Below are 21772 nucleotides of genomic sequence, written 5' to 3'. Positions count from 1 at the left end.
AGCTGTAATTAACTTTATTGTTGGTTGTATTTATGATATTAGGGCGTAATTTTATGGTCGTTTTATATGACGGCGGTCTGGAAATAATCGAGTCTGACCAGACAATCCAGTGATTGACACCAGGAACATCGATCCACGCATTTGGGATCGATGACATGCATCAACCAAATCAGCGAGCCTGACCACCTGATCCCGTTAGTCGCCTTTTAAGACAAGCATAGTCGCCTTTTACGGCATGCATGGGTTGCTGAAGACCTATTCTACCCCGGAATTCTCACGGGTGCCATGTATGTAATCACTGAAGCGGTACCATCAACGACTTGCACCCTATCGGGCACGTGTTGACCATTATTGGGGCTGGTGTATCTCAAGTGCGGATCCCTTAAAACATAAACCACAACAAAAGACAAATAACAATAAAGCTTTTAGTCTATGCAGTTGCCATTACCTTTTGTTTCATAATTTTATAGTCGACTTGAAAATGTAAAACTGAATATATTCCACGGCATATCAGATATCTCACAATGTTTCTGAAATATATACTGATGGGAAGATACAGAAAATATATAATAATAATATTAAACTCTCCTACTGACTTATTGTTGTGGGTCTCTTTGGTTTCAAGCAGTAGACTTAAATGGATTTGCTTATATTCATGTTTTATGTTATTTTCTTACGACGTTTCAGCTCTTTGCTTCTTCAAGTTTTCCACTAAATCAAAAAATGGCTGATTCACTTCTTTGTAGTATGGTAATGCCTGCATTCTTTTGTACCAAGCCATGGCATTTGGGTACTTGGACATATCCCCTGGATAGAGGACTTCAGCTGCAAACCCAACTACCACCGCAAAGTCGGCAATGGTGAGGGTATTTCCGGTGAGGAACTTCTTATCTTTGACCTGTGTATCAATCCGCTCGAAGGCCTTGATGACCTTCTCATCTTGTTCTTTTGTCGTCTTAGTTTTGTTTCTTAATGGCAGCATCTGAAATGGGGAAGTGCTCATATGATACGGATTTTCACGAGTTAGTACACGGGGTACTAATTGATCATTTGATTACGCATTATACACTTCCATCCTGATAAATCTACTGCAGACTACTTGACAGAGGACTGCCTGCGTGTTGGGCTGCTGTTACCTAAAGGTACAGAATTCAATTCTCACACGCTCTACAGGACGGGATCCACCATGCAATAAGAGTCTTTGTTGATAGAGTAATGAACTGCATGTGATTTACCAAAACTTGCAATATTACATTGTACTGACCAGAGTCTCCAACATGGTTCTGTAGAAGACCCCCAGATCGTAGTCCAGGAGTCGGTCCACCTCTGCCCTCTTCTGAAGGTCTCGGGAGTACAGGCTGTTGTCCTCACCCCCAAACTTCCCCACCAGGTAGCGCATGATGGCGCGGCTGAGGATACAATTTCGTCAAGTGGTTAGTTACAACATCATACCGAATATAATGAAAATGGAATAAAAGACACATCTGCAGTTCATTAATGCAGAATAGTCATTGCACAGAGTTAGAACTCCTCTTCCACAGGGTCAACTCAAAAACCGTCCTTGAGGCCTTGAGACTCTCCTGAATACCATACACCATACACTTTTGTCCAACTATGATTTGCGTAACAAGTCTGTGGCAGTCGTAAGACTATTATACACTGATACCTAGATATGCAATTTGCCAATAAGGACACCGATGCTGTAAATTTCTCACACAAACAATCTCAGACAAAAATCATTTTCCCTAAATGCCCAACAATTTATAAAATTTCAGGAACCACTAACAGGAAGCACTAACAGTTCCCATACGAACATCAATTCATCCAAGGTGTTCAGGGTGGTCGCGTAGCTCGTCACGCCGAAGACCCTGGTTAGATTCCCGACATGAGTACAATGTGTGAAGCCCATTTGAAGTGTCCCCCGCCGTGATATTGCTGGTATATTACTAAAAGCGGCGTATAACCTCACTCACTCACTCACTCCAAGTTGTTCACGGGAACATGTTGCAGAACGTGGAATGCATGGACGTGTACTTGCACTACATTTGGCTTCCAAGACTCATCGTAGTGCCACCACCCTGTTGGAAATATAATAACAGGTGATGTCTCTGTTGTTAACAATAAGAGTCTTTATCAGTAATTCAAATATTCCTATTATATATATATAACTACATGGAGTACATGGGTGCCACTAAGTCCACTAGGATGATGGTGTGTAGGTGGAATGTCTACACAGATGTCTACTCCATTTTGTTCCGCTTCACACAGAGACAGTGAGTATCCGTGTTACTACTTAGATTATTGCTTTCCAAGTCCCAACAGCTAGTAAGCGATGTGATACACTGTGAGATCCCGCACACATAGCCCTGGGACCAATTTTCCAGAATGAATGTGGAGAAGTACATTGAGTATAAAGACCCCGATACCGTGGAGGTCCATTTACAAGTCTAGGTCTACACATTGTGCCGTACTACACACGAAGACTGTAGTGATCCTACTGAGGTTATAGCTTTCCAAGTATCAATCTAATTGTCTTTTGCCCATGCATTCCATGATTTTACAAACACGGCTCGAAAGTTTTTTGGGTTTTCTGTCTGTTTGTTGTTTAACGCCGCACTCAGCAATATTCCAGCTATATGGCGGCGGTCTGCAAATAATCGAGTCTGGACAGACATCATGAGCATCGATCTACCTATTTGGGATACGATGACATGCATCAACTAAGTCAGCGAGCCTGACCACCCGATCCTGTTAGTCTCCTCTTACGACAAGAATATTCGCATTTTACGACAAGCGTGGGTTGCTGTAAACCTTGTTGGTTGTCGCTGCACTACATATTCCAGCTACATGACGGATGTCTTTAAATAACCTAGTCTGTACCAGACAATTCTCTGATTGACATCATGGGCAACGATCTTCGCAAATGGGACATGCATGAACCAAGTAGCTAGTCAGTGACATATGACAGTTTTCACAAGATCATGATCACATGATTTGATATAGGGTTGAAACAAAGTTACGTGAACTTTAATGACAGTTGGATAGATTTTGCTAACACTCCAATAGTTTGAGTATGGGTACTAAATCGTCCCATGGTTTTCCTTGAAAGGTTCCCCTCCCATAGTTAAACAAGAGCGGTCACCCTCCCATAGTATAGCATAGTATAGTGAACATCACTTGAAGATTAGTTTGGGACATTAACTTGATCGAACTTTGTTTTAAGCAGGAGAAAGTCCTCAATCCCGCGATTATTTTCGCCTAACGGCCTCGAACAAACTTCACGTGCGAAAATAGATTTCCGACATTCTCCTTTACATAACAGATGGCATTACGTCATCAACAATGTTATAAATTGTTTCTAAATATGATTTCAGCTATGAATAATGATGAACAATGTTGCAGTGACATGAGCTTTCCAAGGTTATTTTTTAATTCAGAAAGAAAAAATAGTTTTAGAACCCTCAGGATCATAACTGCGTTATGAAGATTGAGTTGTTGCAGTCGATATCAGACCATGATTTACATTTATGATTTTTTGCATGCCAACCATTTAAATCTTCACGTGACAGATCAATGCAAGAATAGGTTCTAGTGGTAGGATGTAAATAGTGTTTCAGTCGTCGTTAAGTGTGCCGAAGATAGACCGAGTGTTCCAGTCATTGTAAATTATTGCGGTCCATTTCAATCAGTGGATGATTGTTACAGAAGAGGGATGGACGGAAAATCTGCTTTGCCTTGACTTAGGAAATACACAGTTTTGTGACCTCACCTCTCCCACAGGGTGAAGTCTCCATCTACAATTGTTGGGGTAGTGTGATCCGGGTTTATCTGAAATAAATATGACAGTATTTTGGTTACATCACAGCACGCCACATTCAATGTTGAGGAAAGCCTAAAGAGGCGCAGGACACGGACGCTCAACCCTTTGTTAAAACCACATTTAAGTGAGTGAGTGAGTGAGTATGGTTTTACGCCGCTTTTAGCAATATTCCAGCAATATCACGGCGGGGGACACCAGAAATGGGCATCACACATTGTACCCATGTCGGGAAGCGAACGCTTTAACCACTAGGCTACCCGACCGCCCCCCCACATTTACGGACATGGTTCTGACAAAAAAAGTTGTTTGACCAATGATACGTATGCTTCAAACTATCAGTCAGATAACACATAAATGGCTTTTGATAGTAACACCTGGAACTAAATTCAGGAGTAGACATTCTAGTATGTCAGTCACTGCCACATTTAGCTAAAACGTCATTTGACTGAAATTATGTTAAAGCAGCGTTACACTCACTCATTGTATACCATTAACTTTGTTTGTTTGTTTGTTTGTTTATTTGTTTATTTGTTGTTAAACGCCGCACTCAGCAATGTTCCACCTATATGAAGGCGGTCTGGACCAGACAATCCAGTGACACATCATGAACATCGATCCATGCAATTGGGATACGATGACATGCATCAACCAAGTCAGCGAGTCTGACCACCCGACCCCTTTAGTCCCCTTTTACGGCAAGCATGTGTTGCTGAAGACCTACTCTACCCATTTACAATGTAAGATAATTTGGAAATGTACTACTGGACACACTGTATAGGAGAGTTGAATGAATACCGACCCAGTAAGGAATCTAGTCAGAATAGGTCCCAATCTAGCCATACACGTCCTTATAGCCAACTAAACTGATGACTAGATGGTGACAATGAATGATATGGCGTTTGTGTCTGTCATCATATGCGGACAGCGTGCTCATGCTGTTAGCCTCTGGTTTGCCTGTCGAGGAGTAGAGTATTTACAAGCTTTCGTATTGACTGCGGCCTAATCATCAACTTGTTGATTACTATTATCGTGTTGCCAGGTCACAATCCTTTGAAAGTTCGTTACTGCAGATAGCATTTTACCTATGTATGTGTGAACATTACTGTGGTGTGACATGAATGGTTTCACTGCCGTTGATAACAAGGACAGTTATTTTGACTGTTACTGATGCTAGATGCTTCTACCCTCGTGCAGTTATTGAATACAATATGAAATACAGATCATACATCACAAGCATAGTCTTAAGCTATAACCTAACAAGAACGTGTATCAAAGTCCACCGAGTGCTGACAAAGGGGCTACGGGAGGTTAGCACGGTTGTTATGTGTCAAACCCGTTATCTTTTCACAGTTTTATGTAAGCAAGGACAAGACTAAACTCACCCCCGACCCAATATCTGGGTTATCGCTACCGTTGCTATTTGCCACAAAAAAGTCAACGTGTGACTCGACAGTATTCGACTTCGCTGTCGCAACACCTCTATATGTGTCATTACCCTGGAATATATCCTGTAAAAGACCATGTTCAAAGATATATAAAATGACGATCAAATCTTTAATTGCAGTCGACATACTGATTGAATGGTAGGATGATTTCGAATTGCAGTGGAACGTGGGGCGTCAGTTCGAATGCCCCGCCTGGGGCGTGTGTTAAACGTGTTACCAATAGTTGGAGACTAACAGGGTGCCGCCAGTAGACTTTCTGCCAATGATAAGCGTCCCGAGGTCATCACAAACATCGTCTTCATACGTATTCCCAGAGCATAGAGTTCGAGTTGACGAAGTTTTATTGGTTTTACAAAATAGTCCATTGATACTCGCCCAGTAATTAAAGCGTTCACTCTTCACGCCGAAGACCCGGGTTCGATTCCCGACCTGGGTACAATGTGTAAAGCCAATTTCTGGTGATCCCCGCCGTGATATTGCTGGAATATTGCTAAAAGCGCGTAAAATGAAACTCACTCACTCATCCAAACTTAAAACCTTATTCACATTCAGACTTTTACGCATGTGGGTAATTATAATCACGAATTAATTTACTTAGAGGTCATGTAAAAGTATTACTGGTCTTGTTTTACAAATATGGTAGTGCAAACAGGATGAATGTTTGCTTATGTGCCAGATGTCATCAAGTCCACAAATATCACATTATTGCATCATCTCTATAGATATCCACATCGAGTGACGGCAACGGGGGACTAAGTCCTTCACATAGAAAAGTTCCTTTAGACATTTCGTTTGACGAAAGTTTCCACTAATGACGAGATCTGTCCCCCATCCATATTCTATTTTCAAGACCTGTACACAAGTAGTATTGAATATTCCCTTTGCCTCTTTGGAAAAAGAAGTATGCTGTTCACGATGACTGTTGACGAACTGATATTCGCAAGATTTAACATGCATGCAAATGTCAAATTGCACCCAGGACCTTAATACAAGCGATAAAAGCCTTTCAATACTCATTAGAAATCTCTACCAAAAGCGATTGTGTACGTACGATTCCGACTTTATCATAAGCATGTGGGTTGTTTTGGGTTTTTTATCAAATCGTGATGATACCAGGACAGAAAATTTTCACTTTATCAACGTATTTTATGCTCCATGCAAAATATATTTAATTTGAGGAAGGCGTAGTGATGGGGCGTGTTAGTAGCAGACCCATTCTATAGATGCATGCTTAATAGAACTTCTTGAATAAGAAAGTTCAGTAAGGTATTTTCAGCAGCTTCTCTCGCAATATATTCCTATAGGGTTAGATCAGTTTACACTCATCGGTGTGACTGAAGTAAAAAAGGTAATGTTGTCTACCGCCGCAGTATCATTTCAGCTGTATCACGGGATGGTCAGACAAACCAGCGACTGAAAACATGAACGATTGACGCCATCGGGGCATGACATCTGGCCACTTGGTCCTGTGTCAGTACGTCATGGTACATTGGGGACCCGTTCTTCCTTGGAATACATGTAGTGTGACAATGCAAGGAAAGGGACTGTATGGCATGAATGATTCCCAAGACTGTTACGAACAAGGACTGATAATTTGATTGAGAGCGTGACCGCCCCATCCCATTTAGTTTTTTCTAACGACCAGCAGACGGGTACAGGGGACCTATTCTAATCCGGGTGTCTGTGGGGTACTCACCTTTAAAAACTCGGGGCTAAGATGATCTTTGTTGAGGGAGCTGAGTGGTTTCAGCTCGAGTGGTACACCAAGGGCCTTGGCTGTCATGAGGACAGAACGGCATGGCGGGCTTCCCGGAAAGTGATATAACTGAATGTTCGCCATCTTAGCTCCACGCTAAACACGCTGTCTATTTATGAGAACGTTCGGGATTGTGAAAGCGATGTGTCAACACCCGGGTTATCGGCTGTGCAAACAGGTCGGGCGAGGTGAGCATTGCATATCAGTCAAGACTTTAATCGATGAATTTCAATGCTATTTGGCCTTGTTTTGTGCACGTTATAACTCCTACGGCCCAGCTCGCGAGCAGACGATACTGTCTCTCGTCTCACTCAAGCGAAATATCTAATCGTTAACATTTATTAGCAATAAACGTCTTATATATAGCTCTATTCAGTGGGTCAATGCATAGTATCACGCCATGTCTCTACATAAAAAAGAAACTTACATTATTGTAAAGAGTCAATATATAGGTGAAATAACCTCTGTGATCTCATCCAAACTGTGCTCGACACATTGGGTGAGTTTGGACAGTCATTATTTCAGCTTTATCACGGCCTGCTTAATGAGACAACTCTATGTTAGTAGGTCTTAGCTACAGATATTTACCGCTTTGGCAAAACCCGCGAGCATGGGTATGGTTCTGATAAATCATAATGCGGACGAGCAGGAATTCGAACACGCTGTTCTTGATTTCTTCAACACGTAAGCGACGCAACTCTGTGCATTTTTGTTGATATAAGTCATAACAGAAAAATTCAGTAATTTGTATCAGATTCATCCAAACAATTTACAACCCTGTTTTTGTTTTCTTTTTTGCCTTTCACCCCAATTAGAATCAGATAATCGAAACTGGTTATTCTCTGTCTTTGTCGTTTTATATTTAAAATAGCAACAGTTCTGACATTTGTTGTTACGTTTGAGGCTTCTGCAAGTTGACAGTCTGAGTTAAACGATGGCTTCTTAATGCAGTATAATTCCAATGATTACTATAAATCTCATTTTATACAAAATCAATGTTGTTCGACATCGTTACACGTCGGACAATTTAGAGAAAAGATGATATAATTTATGATTGCAATGCGAAAAACTGTCGCCATTTACTTGCATAACCGGAAATAGCCAAAATGAGGCTACTGACTAAATTCTTTAAAGAATGGGCTGCGAAACGAACCTTTCCGGAAAATGAGTTTTATGACAAAAATAGAATGATATGTAAATAATGCCTATATTACATGGAAATATATAGTAAGCAGAAATATGACATGCATGTAAGGCTGTGATTTTATGGTAGTCTTGCTAATAAACAGTAGTGTATACATAGGAATAAAGATATTACACAATGTCTCTGAAATATATACTGCTTGGAAGATAACGGGAACATATATATCAGGGGACGCGTTTGCTTGACCTGTCATCCAGTATTTACTCCGAAGATTACTGTTGGTTTATGAGCAGTTGGGCCACTAACATTGGATAGAGCAGATACTGAGAGCACATCCTTGCTTTATGTAGATGAATGATTTAATTACTGACACAAGATGTAATTCTTCTACTGTATTGTTAATCATTATCTTATGTCATCATCAGTAAACTTCAATGGATTTGCACATAATACTGTACCATTAACATGCTAGGAATTTTCAGCCACTGAATTCTTCATTTTTTCCACTAAGTCATAAAACGGCTGATTCACTTCTTGGTAGTATGGTAATTCCTGCATTCTTTTGTACCAAGCCATGGCATTGGGGTGCTTCGACATATCCCCTGGATAGATGACTTCAGCTGCAAACCCAACTACCACCGCAAAGTCGGCAATGGTGAGGGTATTTCCGGTGAGGAACTTCTTATCCTTGACCAGTGTATCAATACGCCCAAAAGCCTTCATGACATTCTCGTCTTGTTGTTTGGTCGTCTTAAGGCTTGTTCTGCTTCTTAAGGGAAGCATCTGAAATGAGAAAGGTAATTACATGACAGAGTTCCCATGTATAAAGGACGTGTTCTTTTGTTTGAGTACATGGTCTTCTGTTCCACAGTGACCCGACTTCGTATGGGTTATTCTCCGTAATCCCGATGTGATGGACTATAAGTGTCTCTCAGTATGGTGAGGGGGGTTGATAAGTAAGGGAATGTGAAATGATAAAGTGATTGCAAAATTACACATAATTTACCAAATTGTCCCACATGGCTCTGCGGAAGACCCCCAGATCATAGTCCAGGAGTCGATCCACCTCTGCCCTCTTCTGAAGGTCCCGGGGGTACAGGCTGTTGTCCTCACCCCCAAACTTCCCCACCAGGTAGCGCATGATGGCGCGGCTGTGGATACAATTGTGTCAAGTGATGAGAGTTACAATATCGTAAAAAAAACCATAATGTATATAGTAATGAATGAAGGACTACTTGTAAGCTAAAGTACATTACTGTAGATTAGTCATTGTACGGAGTATTTCAGTATGCATCCTCGGAGCACAGAGTCAACTCGACAAACCAATCTTAGAGTTACGAATGTCATAATACCACAGACAATACTTGCAATAGCTTTAGCACGAAGGCTGCTTTATGAGTTACCATTACCACTAGAGTGGATACTTGTACAGGTGAAAGGTTGGGCGGTCCACTGTTGTGCGCCTTACCTTTCCCACAGCGTGAAGTGTCCATCTATAATTGTTGGGTTGGTTTGATCTGGGTTTATCTGAAATATGTCACAATATAACTAGTGAGGGAATTGGGCTTTACAGAAGTTTGGTTTCCCCACAGCGCATCTGGCTAATGAATGAGGTGGGAAGTTGGGTGTTGTGGGTGACCAAAAGTAACGCAAAACCGCAGCCGTTTATCTTTTCTTGAAAACCACATTCGCGAGTATGCTTCTGACTAAACCAGCGAGCACAACGACACTGAATCTAGTATTCGAACCCTCCACTAACCGAATACTAGCAAGGAAGGCCATTCTACACACGAATTGCTGTGCCTTATACCCTACGCCCTACCACCGAACTGTTGAAGCCTTGTCTGCATAAGGTTTGACAAATCATAGGTTTCTTTAACACGTCCCATATTAATTCTGGAATCCCATTTGTCCACAACCTCCGAATTCTGTGGCCGATCTCGGTAAAAGGTATTTACAAAAATGTGCTGTCTTCATGGTTATATACCAAGGAAGATTAAATAAGAAAAAAACGTTTCAAAAACTTTAACTTTCAAACATTTATGTCGCCCCTGGGCCTGCCCCGAATGATTTCCTTTGCTCAAAACTCTTGTTTTTTGTTTTGCAATTGTTAATTCAACTAATTTGCGGACGAAATATTTGACTCACGCCAAATATTTGTCGAATTAAGTTAAAATGTATTGAGTTATGTGTCATGATACTTGTAGACACACCGTTATGTATTTGCAAAACAAAAGCATGAGTTTTGTGCAAAAGGAAAATATTCTCGCCCATGGGAATTCAATTCAGGGGTAAGCTTAGACATTGTGGGAATTCAATTCAGGGGTAAGCTTAGACATTGTGGGAATTCAATTCAGGGGTAAGCTTAGACATTGTGGGAATTTAATTCAGGGGTAAGCTTAGACATTGTGGGAATTTAATTCAGGGGTAAGCTTAGACATTGTGGGAATTTAATTCAGGGGTAAGCTTAGACATTGTGGGAATTTAATTCAGGGGTAAGCTTAGACATTGTGGGAATTTAATTCAGGGGTAAGCTTAGACATTGTGGGAATTTAATTCAGGGGTAAGCTTAGACATTGTGGGAATTTAATTCAGGGGTAAGCTTAGACATTGTGGGAATTTAATTCAGGGGTAAGCTTAGACATTGTGGGAATTTAATTCAGGGGTAAGCTTAGACATTGTGGGAATTCAATTCAGGGGTAAGCTTAGACATTGTGGGAATTCAATTCAGGGGTAAGCTTAGACATTGTGGGAATTTAATTCAGGGGTAAGCTTAGACATTGTGGGAATTTAATTCAGGGGTAAGCTTAGACATTGTGGGAATTCAATTCACGGGTAAGCTTAGACATTGTGGGAATTTAATTCAGGGGTAAGCTTAGACATTGTGGGAATTTAATTCAGGGGTAAGCTTAGACATTGTGGGAATTTAATTCAGGGGTAAGCTTAGACATTGTGGGAATTTAATTCAGGGGTAAGCTTAGACATTGTGGGAATTTAATTCAGGGGTAAGCTTAGACATTGTGGGAATTTAATTCAGGGGTAAGCTTAGACATTGTGGGAATTCAATTCAGGGGTAAGCTTAGACATTGTGGGAATTTAATTCAGGGGTAAGCTTAGACATTGTGGGAATTTAATTCAGGGGTAAGCTTAGACATTGTGGGAATTCAATTCACGGGTAAGCTTAGACATTGTGGGAATTTAATTCAGGGGTAAGCTTAGACATTGTGGGAATTTAATTCAGGGGTAAGCTTAGACATTGTGGGAATTTAATTCAGGGGTAAGCTTAGACATTGTGGGAATTTAATTCAGGGGTAAGCTTAGACATTGTGGGAATTTAATTCAGGGGTAAGCTTAGACATTGTGGGAATTTAATTCAGGGGTAAGCTTAGACATTGTGGGAATTTAATTCAGGGGTAAGCTTAGACATTGTGGGAATTTAATTCAGGGGTAAGCTTAGACATTGTGGGAATTTAATTCAGGGGTAAGCTTAGACATTGTGGGAATTCAATTCAGGGGTAAGCTTAGACATTGTGGGAATTCAATTCAGGGGTAAGCTTAGACATTGTGGGAATTTAATTCAGGGGTAAGCTTAGACATTGTGGGAATTTAATTCAGGGGTAAGCTTAGACATTGTGGGAATTCAATTCACGGGTAAGCTTAGACATTGTGGGAATTTAATTCAGGGGTAAGCTTAGACATTGTGGGAATTTAATTCAGGGGTAAGCTTAGACATTGTGGGAATTTAATTCAGGGGTAAGCTTAGACATTGTGGGAATTTAATTCAGGGGTAAGCTTAGACATTGTGGGAATTTAATTCAGGGGTAAGCTTAGACATTGTGGGAATTTAATTCAGGGGTAAGCTTAGACATTGTGGGAATTTAATTCAGGGGTAAGCTTAGACATTGTGGGAATTTAATTCAGGGGTAAGCTTAGACATTGTGGGAATTTAATTCAGGGGTAAGCTTAGACATTGTGGGAATTTAATTCAGGGGTAAGCTTAGACATTGTGGGAATTTAATTCAGGGGTAAGCTTAGACATTGTGGGAATTCAATTCAGGGGTAAGCTTAGACATTGTGGGAATTCAATTCAGGGGTAAGTTTAGACATTGTGGGAATTCAATTCAGGGGTAAGCTTAGACATTGTGGGAATTTAATTCAGGGGTAAGCTTAGACATTGTGGGAATTTAATTCAGGGGTAAGCTTAGACATTGTGGGAATTTAATTCAGGGGTAAGCTTAGACATTGTGGGAATTCAATTCAGGGGTAAGCTTAGACATTGTGGGAATTTAATTCAGGGGTAAGCTTAGACATTGTGGGAATTTAATTCGGGGTAAGCTTAGACATTGTGGGAATTTAATTCAGGGGTAAGCTTAGACATTGTGGTTTACATACAATGCTGTTCAAGCAGAGCTCATCTCACTCACAGTATGTCATAAACATACGTTAGAAATGTACAACTAGAATTATTATTTGACAGGGAACTTCGTACATAGTTTCCATTTGTATATGTGTTTAATAGAGGCTCCTGAAATAAGTTTGCATGAACAAACGCGGTCATGCAAAAGGATATTTGCACAAAATAAATAATACTTGACATACAAATGGTAGTGAACGTTTTCTCATGTTATGTCACAGTGTTTACTAATATCACATTGCTGGATCTCTGCAGACATCCAGTCATCGCGTGACAGCAAAGTGGGATGTTTGCTCACTTGAGTACATTTACACAAAAGTGGACAAATATCCATTTGTCCGGGATATATTTATTACACGAATCAAATTCGAAGTACATGTGCAACGTTATGTTGTTATAATTGGCACTGAACACAATATCTGATAAGGAAGAGAATATATAGTATTAGCACTGATTGGTGTAAGAATAGGCTATGTCCATGCTTACATCTATCAGTGCTAATTACCACCAACCCCATTTGCCCATTGTCCTTTACCTATTACTTAACTATGATTACTCAAGTGTGAAACGTTGTGATCCTCATAATAAAGAAGTTGACATCCATATATTCTCTTCCTTATGTGAATCACTTCTAACTACCGGGGCAGAATAGGTCTTCGGCAATCCATGCTTATCGTATTAGGCGACTATGCTTGTCGTAAGAGGCGACTGACGGGATCGAGTGGTCAGACTCGCTGACTTGGTTGATGCATGTCATCATATCCGAATTGCGTGGATCGATGTTCATGATGTCAATCACTGGATTGTCTGGTCAAGACTCAGATTATTTACAAACCGCCGCCATATAGCTGTGATAGTGCTGACTGCGGCGTCAAACAACAAATAAACAAACAAAACTATCAAATAGCAATGATACCTGGAGTAGGCGAAAAGGTGAGCGTATCCTGCCCCTCCGGTGGCCTTCGACACAAAGACATGCAAAGGAAACTTAAGTAAGCAAATATAGCAATAGCAGTTGGTAAGTTCAGCGGTTGAGGCGCAATATGTCACTGAAGTGATAAACTGAATATTGGTTACAGCCGCAATCAGTAATATTTTGACCCGTGAAGATTCCGGGGTAGAATAGGTCTTCAGTAACCAATGCTTGCCGTAAAAGGTGACTATGCTTGTCGTAAAAGGCGGCTAACGGGATCGGGTGGTCAGGCTCGCTGACTTGGGTGATGCATGTCATCGGTCCCAATTGCGTGGATCGATGCTCATGATATCAATCACTGGATTGTCTGGTCCAGACTCGATTATTTACAGACCGCCGTCATATAGCTGGAATATTGCAGAGTGCGGCATTAAACAACAAACCAACAACAACAACAACAACAGTAATATTTTGAGGTAATCACGGCCTGGACTAGAAAACCAGGGACTGATAGTATGGACAACGGTGTCCGCCATCGAGGCATGTCACCTGGTCATCTGGTCCTTTTTTAGCCTTGACTGATACTTTTGAGTGCGTGGCCACACAATCTGATAGTTTCCTTTTCACGACCAGCACTGGGGTGATGGGGACCCAACCCGGGTCTCTGTGGGGAACTAACCTTTGTAAACTCTGGGCTAAGATGGTCTTTGTTGTGGTAGTTGAGTTGTTTCAATTCCAGAGGTACACCAAGAGCCTTGGCTGTCATGCGGACAGAACGACATGCCGGGCTTCCCGGGAAGTGATACAACTGAATGTTCGCCATCTTAGCTGGGGCCACGTTCCACACTAAATTTAAACACGCTATCAGGTTTCCAGCACGTTTGAGATTGTGACTGCGTGTGTCTGTATAAACAGCTTGTGCTTCAGGAGCTTAGCGTATGACTTTATTCAACTGGGTCAATTCATTTTCTTACATCATGTCTCAATCACAGGGAGTCATATTTGAATTAAACTAAAATATAAGTAAGTGTCTGAAGCCGTAAAATCAACGTCTGATCGTGATGAAAAACAAATCTTCAACTGATTACAACTGTCACCTTTGATGAGTGACGTCATCAACGAACTCATTCGAAACAAGGTACAATAAATATAGCAAAATATAAAGCAATACAAGCCTAATTGAACTAAGTCTCTAAAAGAATAATTAAAACCAATATTAAGACGATAATAAATTGGGTTGAAGTTACTGAATAACCTAAATGCGAGATACGAAACTAAAAGTCAACTCAGACTGTGAGTAAAATGGCGGGAAATGGAACACAGCAAAGAAGATACATTCTACAGAAAACTGAACTGTAAATAAAGGTAAGAACTGAGCGATAAATGAGGTAGATACATAAGGAAAATGTAGTTATCAATCAACTGAAATGTAAAAGAACTGTTAAATCATAATGACGAATTCATACACAGAACGAAATCTGTAGAAAGTCATACCAAACGATAAATATTTACAATGACATATTAATGTTTTTACAGTAAAATAGACAATAGTTATGAATTATATTTACAATGATGATATAATACAATAGCATATTGAATATGAATGTTATGTTCGTGTAATTAATAACAATAATAAGAATTTACAATATTTACAATTTATCGATTAACATAGGACACTTCAATCATCAAAGAAGAAAATCATCTAATGCAACATTTTCTCTGCACTATGACATGATGTCCCATTGTCATGAAGTTGTTGCTGTTTGTCAATCAGAACGGTTTGGTGGAACGAATTGATGTGACCTCCTCTTAGCTGCAGTGAAATCATCACTTGTCGTTTCATTTATCAATGGAGCCAGCTCGTATGCACCATTCTGCACAAGACTGCTTGCAGAGCATTACAATGCTGGTCCATTTTATCAGAGAATGAAGGAAACATCTTCAGTTGGAACATGTAATGTCAACTTTGCCTGTGAAATGGACCACAAAGATGAAATCAAGGGGTTGGCAGCTGGATCCAGCATAGAGTCGGCCTCTCGCCGAATGGCATTGACTGATTCCTTCAATCAGACACATGAGGATGGACAGAAAAGACGTCAACAACAAAGTCAGGACATGGATCAAAAAGAGATTCAGATTCATTATGCATATTATACCTGTAACAGATGTTATTTTGCGCTGTGGTTCACTTTCTTTGGATGGTCTATTGTTCCTTTCAATGCCTACACGAATCCCAAAACAGCACTCTCATCGGACATACTTGATGTGTTGGAGAATTTCTTGTCAAGAACTTCAGTTGTAAAGACAATCTATTCAGTACCACAGTGGTGGATAAGCAAAGGATTGACAATGTTAAGCTAATACAACTAGGAGCAAATATTAATTGTAGTTGACATTGACAGTGAGCTTCACATGTCCAAGTGTCCTTTTTCTGGAGCATGTTCTTGTGTTACTCATTCCACCCCCATATGGTGACAATTTCGGAATGACAAAGACACTCCTCACATTACCAGACAAATCGGTATCCGTCAAAGAAACGGGGAAGCAGCAAAGACGCAGGTTGACTAGCTACTGAACTATCAGGTGAATCACAGTCTTAGAGACCCGTGAAGATTCCGGGGTAGAATAGGTCTTCAGCAACCCATGCTTGCCGTAAAAGGCGACTATGCTTGTCGTAAAAGGCGACTAACGGGATCGGGTGGTCAGGCTCGCTGACTTGGTTGATGCATGTCATCGATCCCAATTGCGTGGATCGATGCTCATGATATTAATCACTGGATTGTCTGGTCCAGACTCGATTAGTTACAGACCGCCGTCATATAGCTGGAATATTGCTGAGTGCGGCGTTAAACAATAAACAAACAAACAAAACAGTCTTAGATGCAGTTGCCCGTTTCGTAAAATCTGGAGACATCGATGCAGTGCCCATCCACATGCACCTTTTGCTGTTTCCCTCTATTGGCCTCGTTTGGAAAACAACCTTTTCAAAAATACTGTCTATGTCATTCTTCAAAATCAAAATCGCATCTATGACATTAACATTACTGTAATGTTAAAAATCTTGGAGAAGACATACAATGACAGACACGTTGGAATGAAAATTGCAGTAATGCTCTGTTGCGGTGGAAATGATTTTGTTCCACAATTCTATGGCATATCCAATGACAAACTGCTAGAGACGTTATTAGGAACAGAAAGGTTTAGAAAGCCAGTGGGACGCCAAGACCAAGCTGGAAAGTTTCAACTGAATTTTGTAACAGGATCTGGTGAAGACATTGTATTGCCATAAAAAGAAAACCCTTAGTAAGTTAACTTTTGAGCAAGTTAGAACAATAACAATGACAGCAAGGAGAAATCCTGAAGAAAATGTTTGTGGTCAGATGCAATTGCCTAACCCGCGGTTAGAATAGGTCTTCAGCAACCCATGTTTGCCGTAAAAGGCGACTATGCTTGTCGTAAGAGGCGACAAACAGGATCGAGTGATCAGGCACGCTGAATTGGTTGAAGCATGTCATCGACCCCATTTGCGTGGATCGATGCTCATGATATTAATCACTAGATTGTCTGGCCCAGACTTGATTATTTACAGACCGCCCTCATATAACTGGAATAATCAATATTGCTGAGTGCGGCGTAAAACAACAAACCAACCAACCAACCTAACCCCGAAAATCAGTTAACCCCTGCATTAGCTGTGGGAAGACTTGCTGAGATCGGTCAGTTCAAGATGGAGTACCTGGAATCTGTTGGAGCTCATGAGGCAGACTTGCCTACCTTCCTGTCATACAGCAACTGGTGAAGGAGAGAACAACTTTGGGCCAGAATCTCAAATGATTGCTAACCAATTATGTGCTATAGAAAAAAATGCAAAGAGGAAAATGGATATAACACCACATAAAGATCGAAGGAAAAAGAGGCAGTTGACTTCAACCCAGTTACGTGATACATGTGAGTCTGTTCTTTAATCTGCAAAATCTAAATATTCATACATCTTAAAATGAGTTCATGAAAACCTGTCATTGGCTGTAACTACGAGTATTCACATAGGTTGTGTGTATGAGGAGGGATACCAGTAGAGTAGGACATGCTTACCCTATTTATGAACACCTGATGTAAGGTTTATATGGACACTATACTTATGCTGTACGTCAATGTATTTTTGTGAATCCATGTGAATCAAAACGATATACCATATTGTATTTGATCAACGTTCACATGCACACTGATTTTTGCATTGCCAGCCCAATATATGTGTGTGCGTCCATTATGTCCAAATAATGGTGATTTTCTGTTACAAATGGGTTTTATTAGTTGTATGTTGAATCAATATTATATGAAGTTATGTAAATAATGTATGATAAAATGTAAATAGATTTCATAACTAAATGAGTAATTTATATAGATTTCATGGCAATAATTGAATATTAAAAGAGAGCTAGACTATTCTCTGAAAACGTCATAAATTGTGAGGGGGAGAGTGGTTAGCCCATAGGTGGTCATGGTCGTCTTCTGTTGAGGGAGAAAGGATCATTGTTAATGAGTGATGACAGGGATCATGTAAACAAAAGAGAGATAAGGCAAGGATTTCAGTTTTACGGTTTTGTTCCCTTGTCTTGCCAGAAACAACTTGGGAATCCCCATACGGTTTGAATATTAAAATTGTTATACTTGTGACGACTTTCGTGAGGTGCACGAGTCGGAAACGAATGATGATGTTATAAAAATCCTGTCATTGTCCTTCCTGGTACATAGGGGAGGTAACTGTGGTTTGAGGCATGCTGGATGTGTATCAGCTATCCGACTACGAGCAAATTACAGCTGCCTTTGAGACAGTTTTAACATACTTCCTTCATTAAATCATAATAATATCAGTTAATAAAACCATAAATATTTTTAAAATTTGATGTATGACGTTAGTAAATTTTCAGGATAAAACGCATACAAGGTGCATCTAACGCATTACCTTAACTTAGCACACCTTTAAGTAGGTTTTCCGGATACTTTGTTGTATATATACTCTTACTCAAGTCCAAATGTAAGGAGGCGAGGTAGCTTCGATTCTTAGCCACCTCTACGAGTGCCTTTCTTGGTTCATGTAACGAGTAGGTTTGACCAGGAGCCGTGGTTACGTGTGATGCTCGTGGAGACGGCTAGGGATTATCGCCCCCTCGCCTTTTGCTGCCAATTATGGACCAAGGTAACATTTATCTGAAGGATCAACACATCGCAGATGTTTTGTAGCATACCTAGGTATTAATACAAGTACCAAAACTGTCATAAAGCGCACACGTGTAACCCAGGAGGTAAAACAAATTGTAACTTGAATTTGGTACCTTCAGAAATGAGAACATGACGCCTTTCAGCTGAAATATTTATATAACATAAATGAGCAAACAAACATATTATGAAAACAAAACTAGTAATATATTTTCACAACAATGACTTTACAAGGAATAAAGGATATTAAGTTGACACAATCATTGTGGTATACATGATAATGTTGACATTGAGAAATCAATTGTGGTAAAGTTTTTTATATGGTTTTTTTAAAATTAATCTTTTCAAAGTATTGGTTTCATTGTATTTCAGTTACATTTTCGGGTCAACATAGCGTAGCGCTATGTAATAGGTCTGTAGACCCGCGACACGTAAATGAGTCAACGTTTCACCGCAGCGAAATGGTCGGACAGAGCTGGTCTGGTACTCTGCCCTTCGCCTCCTAGCGGCTGCAGGCGAGGAGCGCAAGAGCTTTAGGACAGGAAAACCGGTCTAGAATGAATGATGTTTATTCTCGTAAATCACGGCAGTGATACAGAGATTTAATTGGACACAGGAATAAGATACAATGAAGAAAACATGTCAGTGGAACATTTCCATACATGATCTTATATAACTTGCCAGTTTTAATAGAGTTGGCTTATAAGTAATGGACATCAAATGAGAGAATTTTACGGCAGAAGGATACATACAGTAGTATTGAGGCAAAAACTTGTTTCTAATTTCTGAGAGTTTTGGACATTCTAATAAAAAGTGCATTTCATCACATATAAAATTTTTACACAATGTACATTTTCTTTCCTCTCTCACAATATTATACCATCTTCCTGTTTCAATGGGTAATCTATGATTTGCTGTTCTAAAACGAGCAAGAGAGATGCGTAAGGTGATTGGTAGTTCTAGTAAATAAGGTTCTAGAGATGGTAACTCTTTAAACATGTTATAATAGTAACCTTTAGATGAATTTTCCTTTGATTCACGCCATCTTTGCAGAAAATTATCAATGAGAACATGTTTCACATTTTGTTTCAACCATGCGGCACTAATAAAGGTTTGAGACAGCCAAATGTAATTAAAGCCTATATTTTGAAGAATGCATTTTACTTCTTTTAATAGTGGGAAATGATAATTTGGATTTGCAATGGACATTTGAAACATAAGTTTATATACTATACTAGAAAGGCTAGTTTGTGATGATGTTAGCTTGCACCAATATGAAATCATTCTTATCTTAATGAAACAGAGCGTGCCTCCCTCTGATGATTTTGTCCGATTAACAACAAACGTCAGGAAATTATCTACGTATTTGTTTCAGTTTCATGTTTATTAACTTCGCACTCAGCAATATTCCAGCTATATGACTGCGGTCTGTAAATAGTCGAGTCTGGAGCATCGATCCACGCAAATGGGATACGATGACCCAATCCCGCCTCTTACGACAAGCAAACTCGCCTTTCACGGCAAGTATGGGTTGCTGAAGACATATTGTACCCCAGATCTTCACGGGCTATTTATGTATTTAGTATATATACTCAACAACAAAAGTCCCTGTGACACCAATATTTTAGTGTATTTTTCAAACAAGTAAAGTTTGGTTTTCAATATTGTAGTACACGTATGGAATCAAGTCACAAAAACGCAACTGCTACAGAAATGCATGCATTCCATGCAAAAGATTACTTTTATGCAAGCCCCATGCATTTCACTACCCAAGAATGGGTATAATAACATGTGCGTTAACGGGATTTCATATGCATTGTGTAGCATCGTGCTGACAACAACCACTCAGAAAAACAACAAAATTACGCAATTATTCAACATTACGAAATGCCACGCCTGTCCGAAAATGAGCGTATGCGAGCCATTGGTATGCTTGAAGCAGGGTCGAGTCAACGTGATGTTGCAAGACAATTTAACGTCCAGAACGACGCCATTTGGTGTTCATGACAACGTTGGCAACAGACGAATGCAGGCCACGCGTCACCAATAATCGGCAAGACAACTGGATTCGAACAACACACCTACGAAATCGATTCCAGCCAGCAACAGTGACTGCAAGAAGCATCCCTGGCCTTCGGCGAATATCTTCACAAACCGTACGTCGTCGCCTCAGATGTGCAGGGATTGTCGCCAAAAGACTCGCCAGACGTCCCATTTTGACAGGAAACCACCGTCCAGCACGTCTACAGTGGTGCAGACAGCGTCTACGCTTGACGGTCATGCAGTGGGGACAAGTTCTATTAATTGACGAGTCTCGTTTTCACCTCTGCCACAGCGATGGACGGATTCGAGTGTACCGTCGTCGAGATGAACGTTACGTTAATCATTGTGTCATGGAAGAACATCGGTTCGGGGGCGGCAGCGGTATGGTCTGGGTTGGGATTACAGCAAGACAGGGGACCCGTTTGATAGTGGTAAATCTCAATGGACAGCGCTACCGCGACGAGATCATCGGCCCTGTTGTTCTACCAATTTTGCGTGGTCATGGCCCAGGCATTACCTTTCAACATGACAACGCCCGGCCTCATATTGCTCAACTTGTTCAGGGTTCTCTTCAACAAAACAACGTGAATGTCATCGCCTGGCCGGCTCGCTCCCCTGATCTCTCACCAATCGAGCACATGTGGGATGAGATGGATCGACGCCAAACACGTGTTCCACAGACACTCCAGGAACTTCGAAACATGCTCCAGCAGATATGGACAGATATCCCACAGGACTTTGTGCGACGTCTGGTCAATTCCATTAGACGAAGATATGTTGCTTGCATCGCAACCAGGGGTGGACACACACGCTATTGATTTGTAAAATGACATTTTGGCATATTCATCTTTTTTTATGAAATCACGCATTTTCTGAAGTCAGTTTTTATCTGTTTCAAAGCGAAATTGCTTCAGATTTGGTAAAAAACATACTTTTGCATTAAATCTTATTTAATGTCACAGGAACGTTTGTTGTTCAGTATATATACTGCCATAAATAATTCCGTTGTTATTAAGTCTA

The 21772-nt window shown here is 40.4% G+C and overlaps 2 protein-coding genes across 2 annotated transcripts; both read right to left on the bottom strand.

Annotated features, from left to right (window-relative positions):
* Positions 1-411: 411 nt before the first annotated feature.
* Positions 412-7316, bottom strand: LOC124131585 (glutathione S-transferase 1-like). The gene is made up of 4 exons (XM_046494953.2): positions 6962-7316; positions 3770-3828; positions 1265-1409; positions 412-982 (listed from the first exon to the last, which is right to left on the bottom strand). The coding sequence occupies exons 1-4, from the start codon at positions 7103-7105 to the stop codon at positions 674-676; spliced, it is 657 nt and encodes a 218-aa protein (XP_046350909.2). The 5' UTR covers positions 7106-7316; the 3' UTR covers positions 412-673.
* Positions 7317-8214: 898 nt separating this feature from the next.
* Positions 8215-14377, bottom strand: LOC124131575 (glutathione S-transferase 1-like). The gene is made up of 4 exons (XM_046494929.2): positions 14172-14377; positions 9634-9692; positions 9172-9316; positions 8215-8948 (listed from the first exon to the last, which is right to left on the bottom strand). Exons 1-4 carry the CDS (start codon positions 14313-14315, stop codon positions 8634-8636), a joined length of 663 nt encoding a protein of 220 aa, XP_046350885.1. The 5' UTR covers positions 14316-14377; the 3' UTR covers positions 8215-8633.
* Positions 14378-21772: the final 7395 nt, after the last annotated feature.

This window comes from Haliotis rufescens, unplaced genomic scaffold, assembly GCF_023055435.1.
Source record: "Haliotis rufescens isolate VD_foot unplaced genomic scaffold, xgHalRufe1.0.p SCAF_20, whole genome shotgun sequence".
Classification (NCBI taxonomy): domain Eukaryota; kingdom Metazoa; phylum Mollusca; class Gastropoda; order Lepetellida; family Haliotidae; genus Haliotis; species Haliotis rufescens.
The sequence above is the reverse complement of the archived record's forward strand: the minus strand, read 5'-3'. Positions and strand labels throughout refer to the sequence as shown.

Excerpts from the sequence above, each read along its gene's own strand:
- LOC124131575 (XM_046494929.2), bottom strand. The coding sequence starts at position 14,315 with ATGGCGAACATTCAGTTGTATCACTTCCCGGGAAGCCCGGCATGTCGT. Across the intron at positions 9,693-14,171 it reads TTAGCCCAGAGTTTACAAAG|ATAAACCCAGATCAAACCAA; the intron begins GTTAGTTCCCCA and ends GACATATTTCAG. Across the intron at positions 8,949-9,171 it reads GAGCCATGTGGGACAATTTG|ATGCTTCCCTTAAGAAGCAG; the intron begins GTAAATTATGTG and ends TTCTCATTTCAG.
- LOC124131585 (XM_046494953.2), bottom strand. The coding sequence starts at position 7,105 with ATGGCGAACATTCAGTTATATCACTTTCCGGGAAGCCCGCCATGCCGT. Across the intron at positions 3,829-6,961 it reads TTAGCCCCGAGTTTTTAAAG|ATAAACCCGGATCACACTAC; the intron begins GTGAGTACCCCA and ends TATTTATTTCAG. Across the intron at positions 983-1,264 it reads GAACCATGTTGGAGACTCTG|ATGCTGCCATTAAGAAACAA; the intron begins GTCAGTACAATG and ends TCCCCATTTCAG.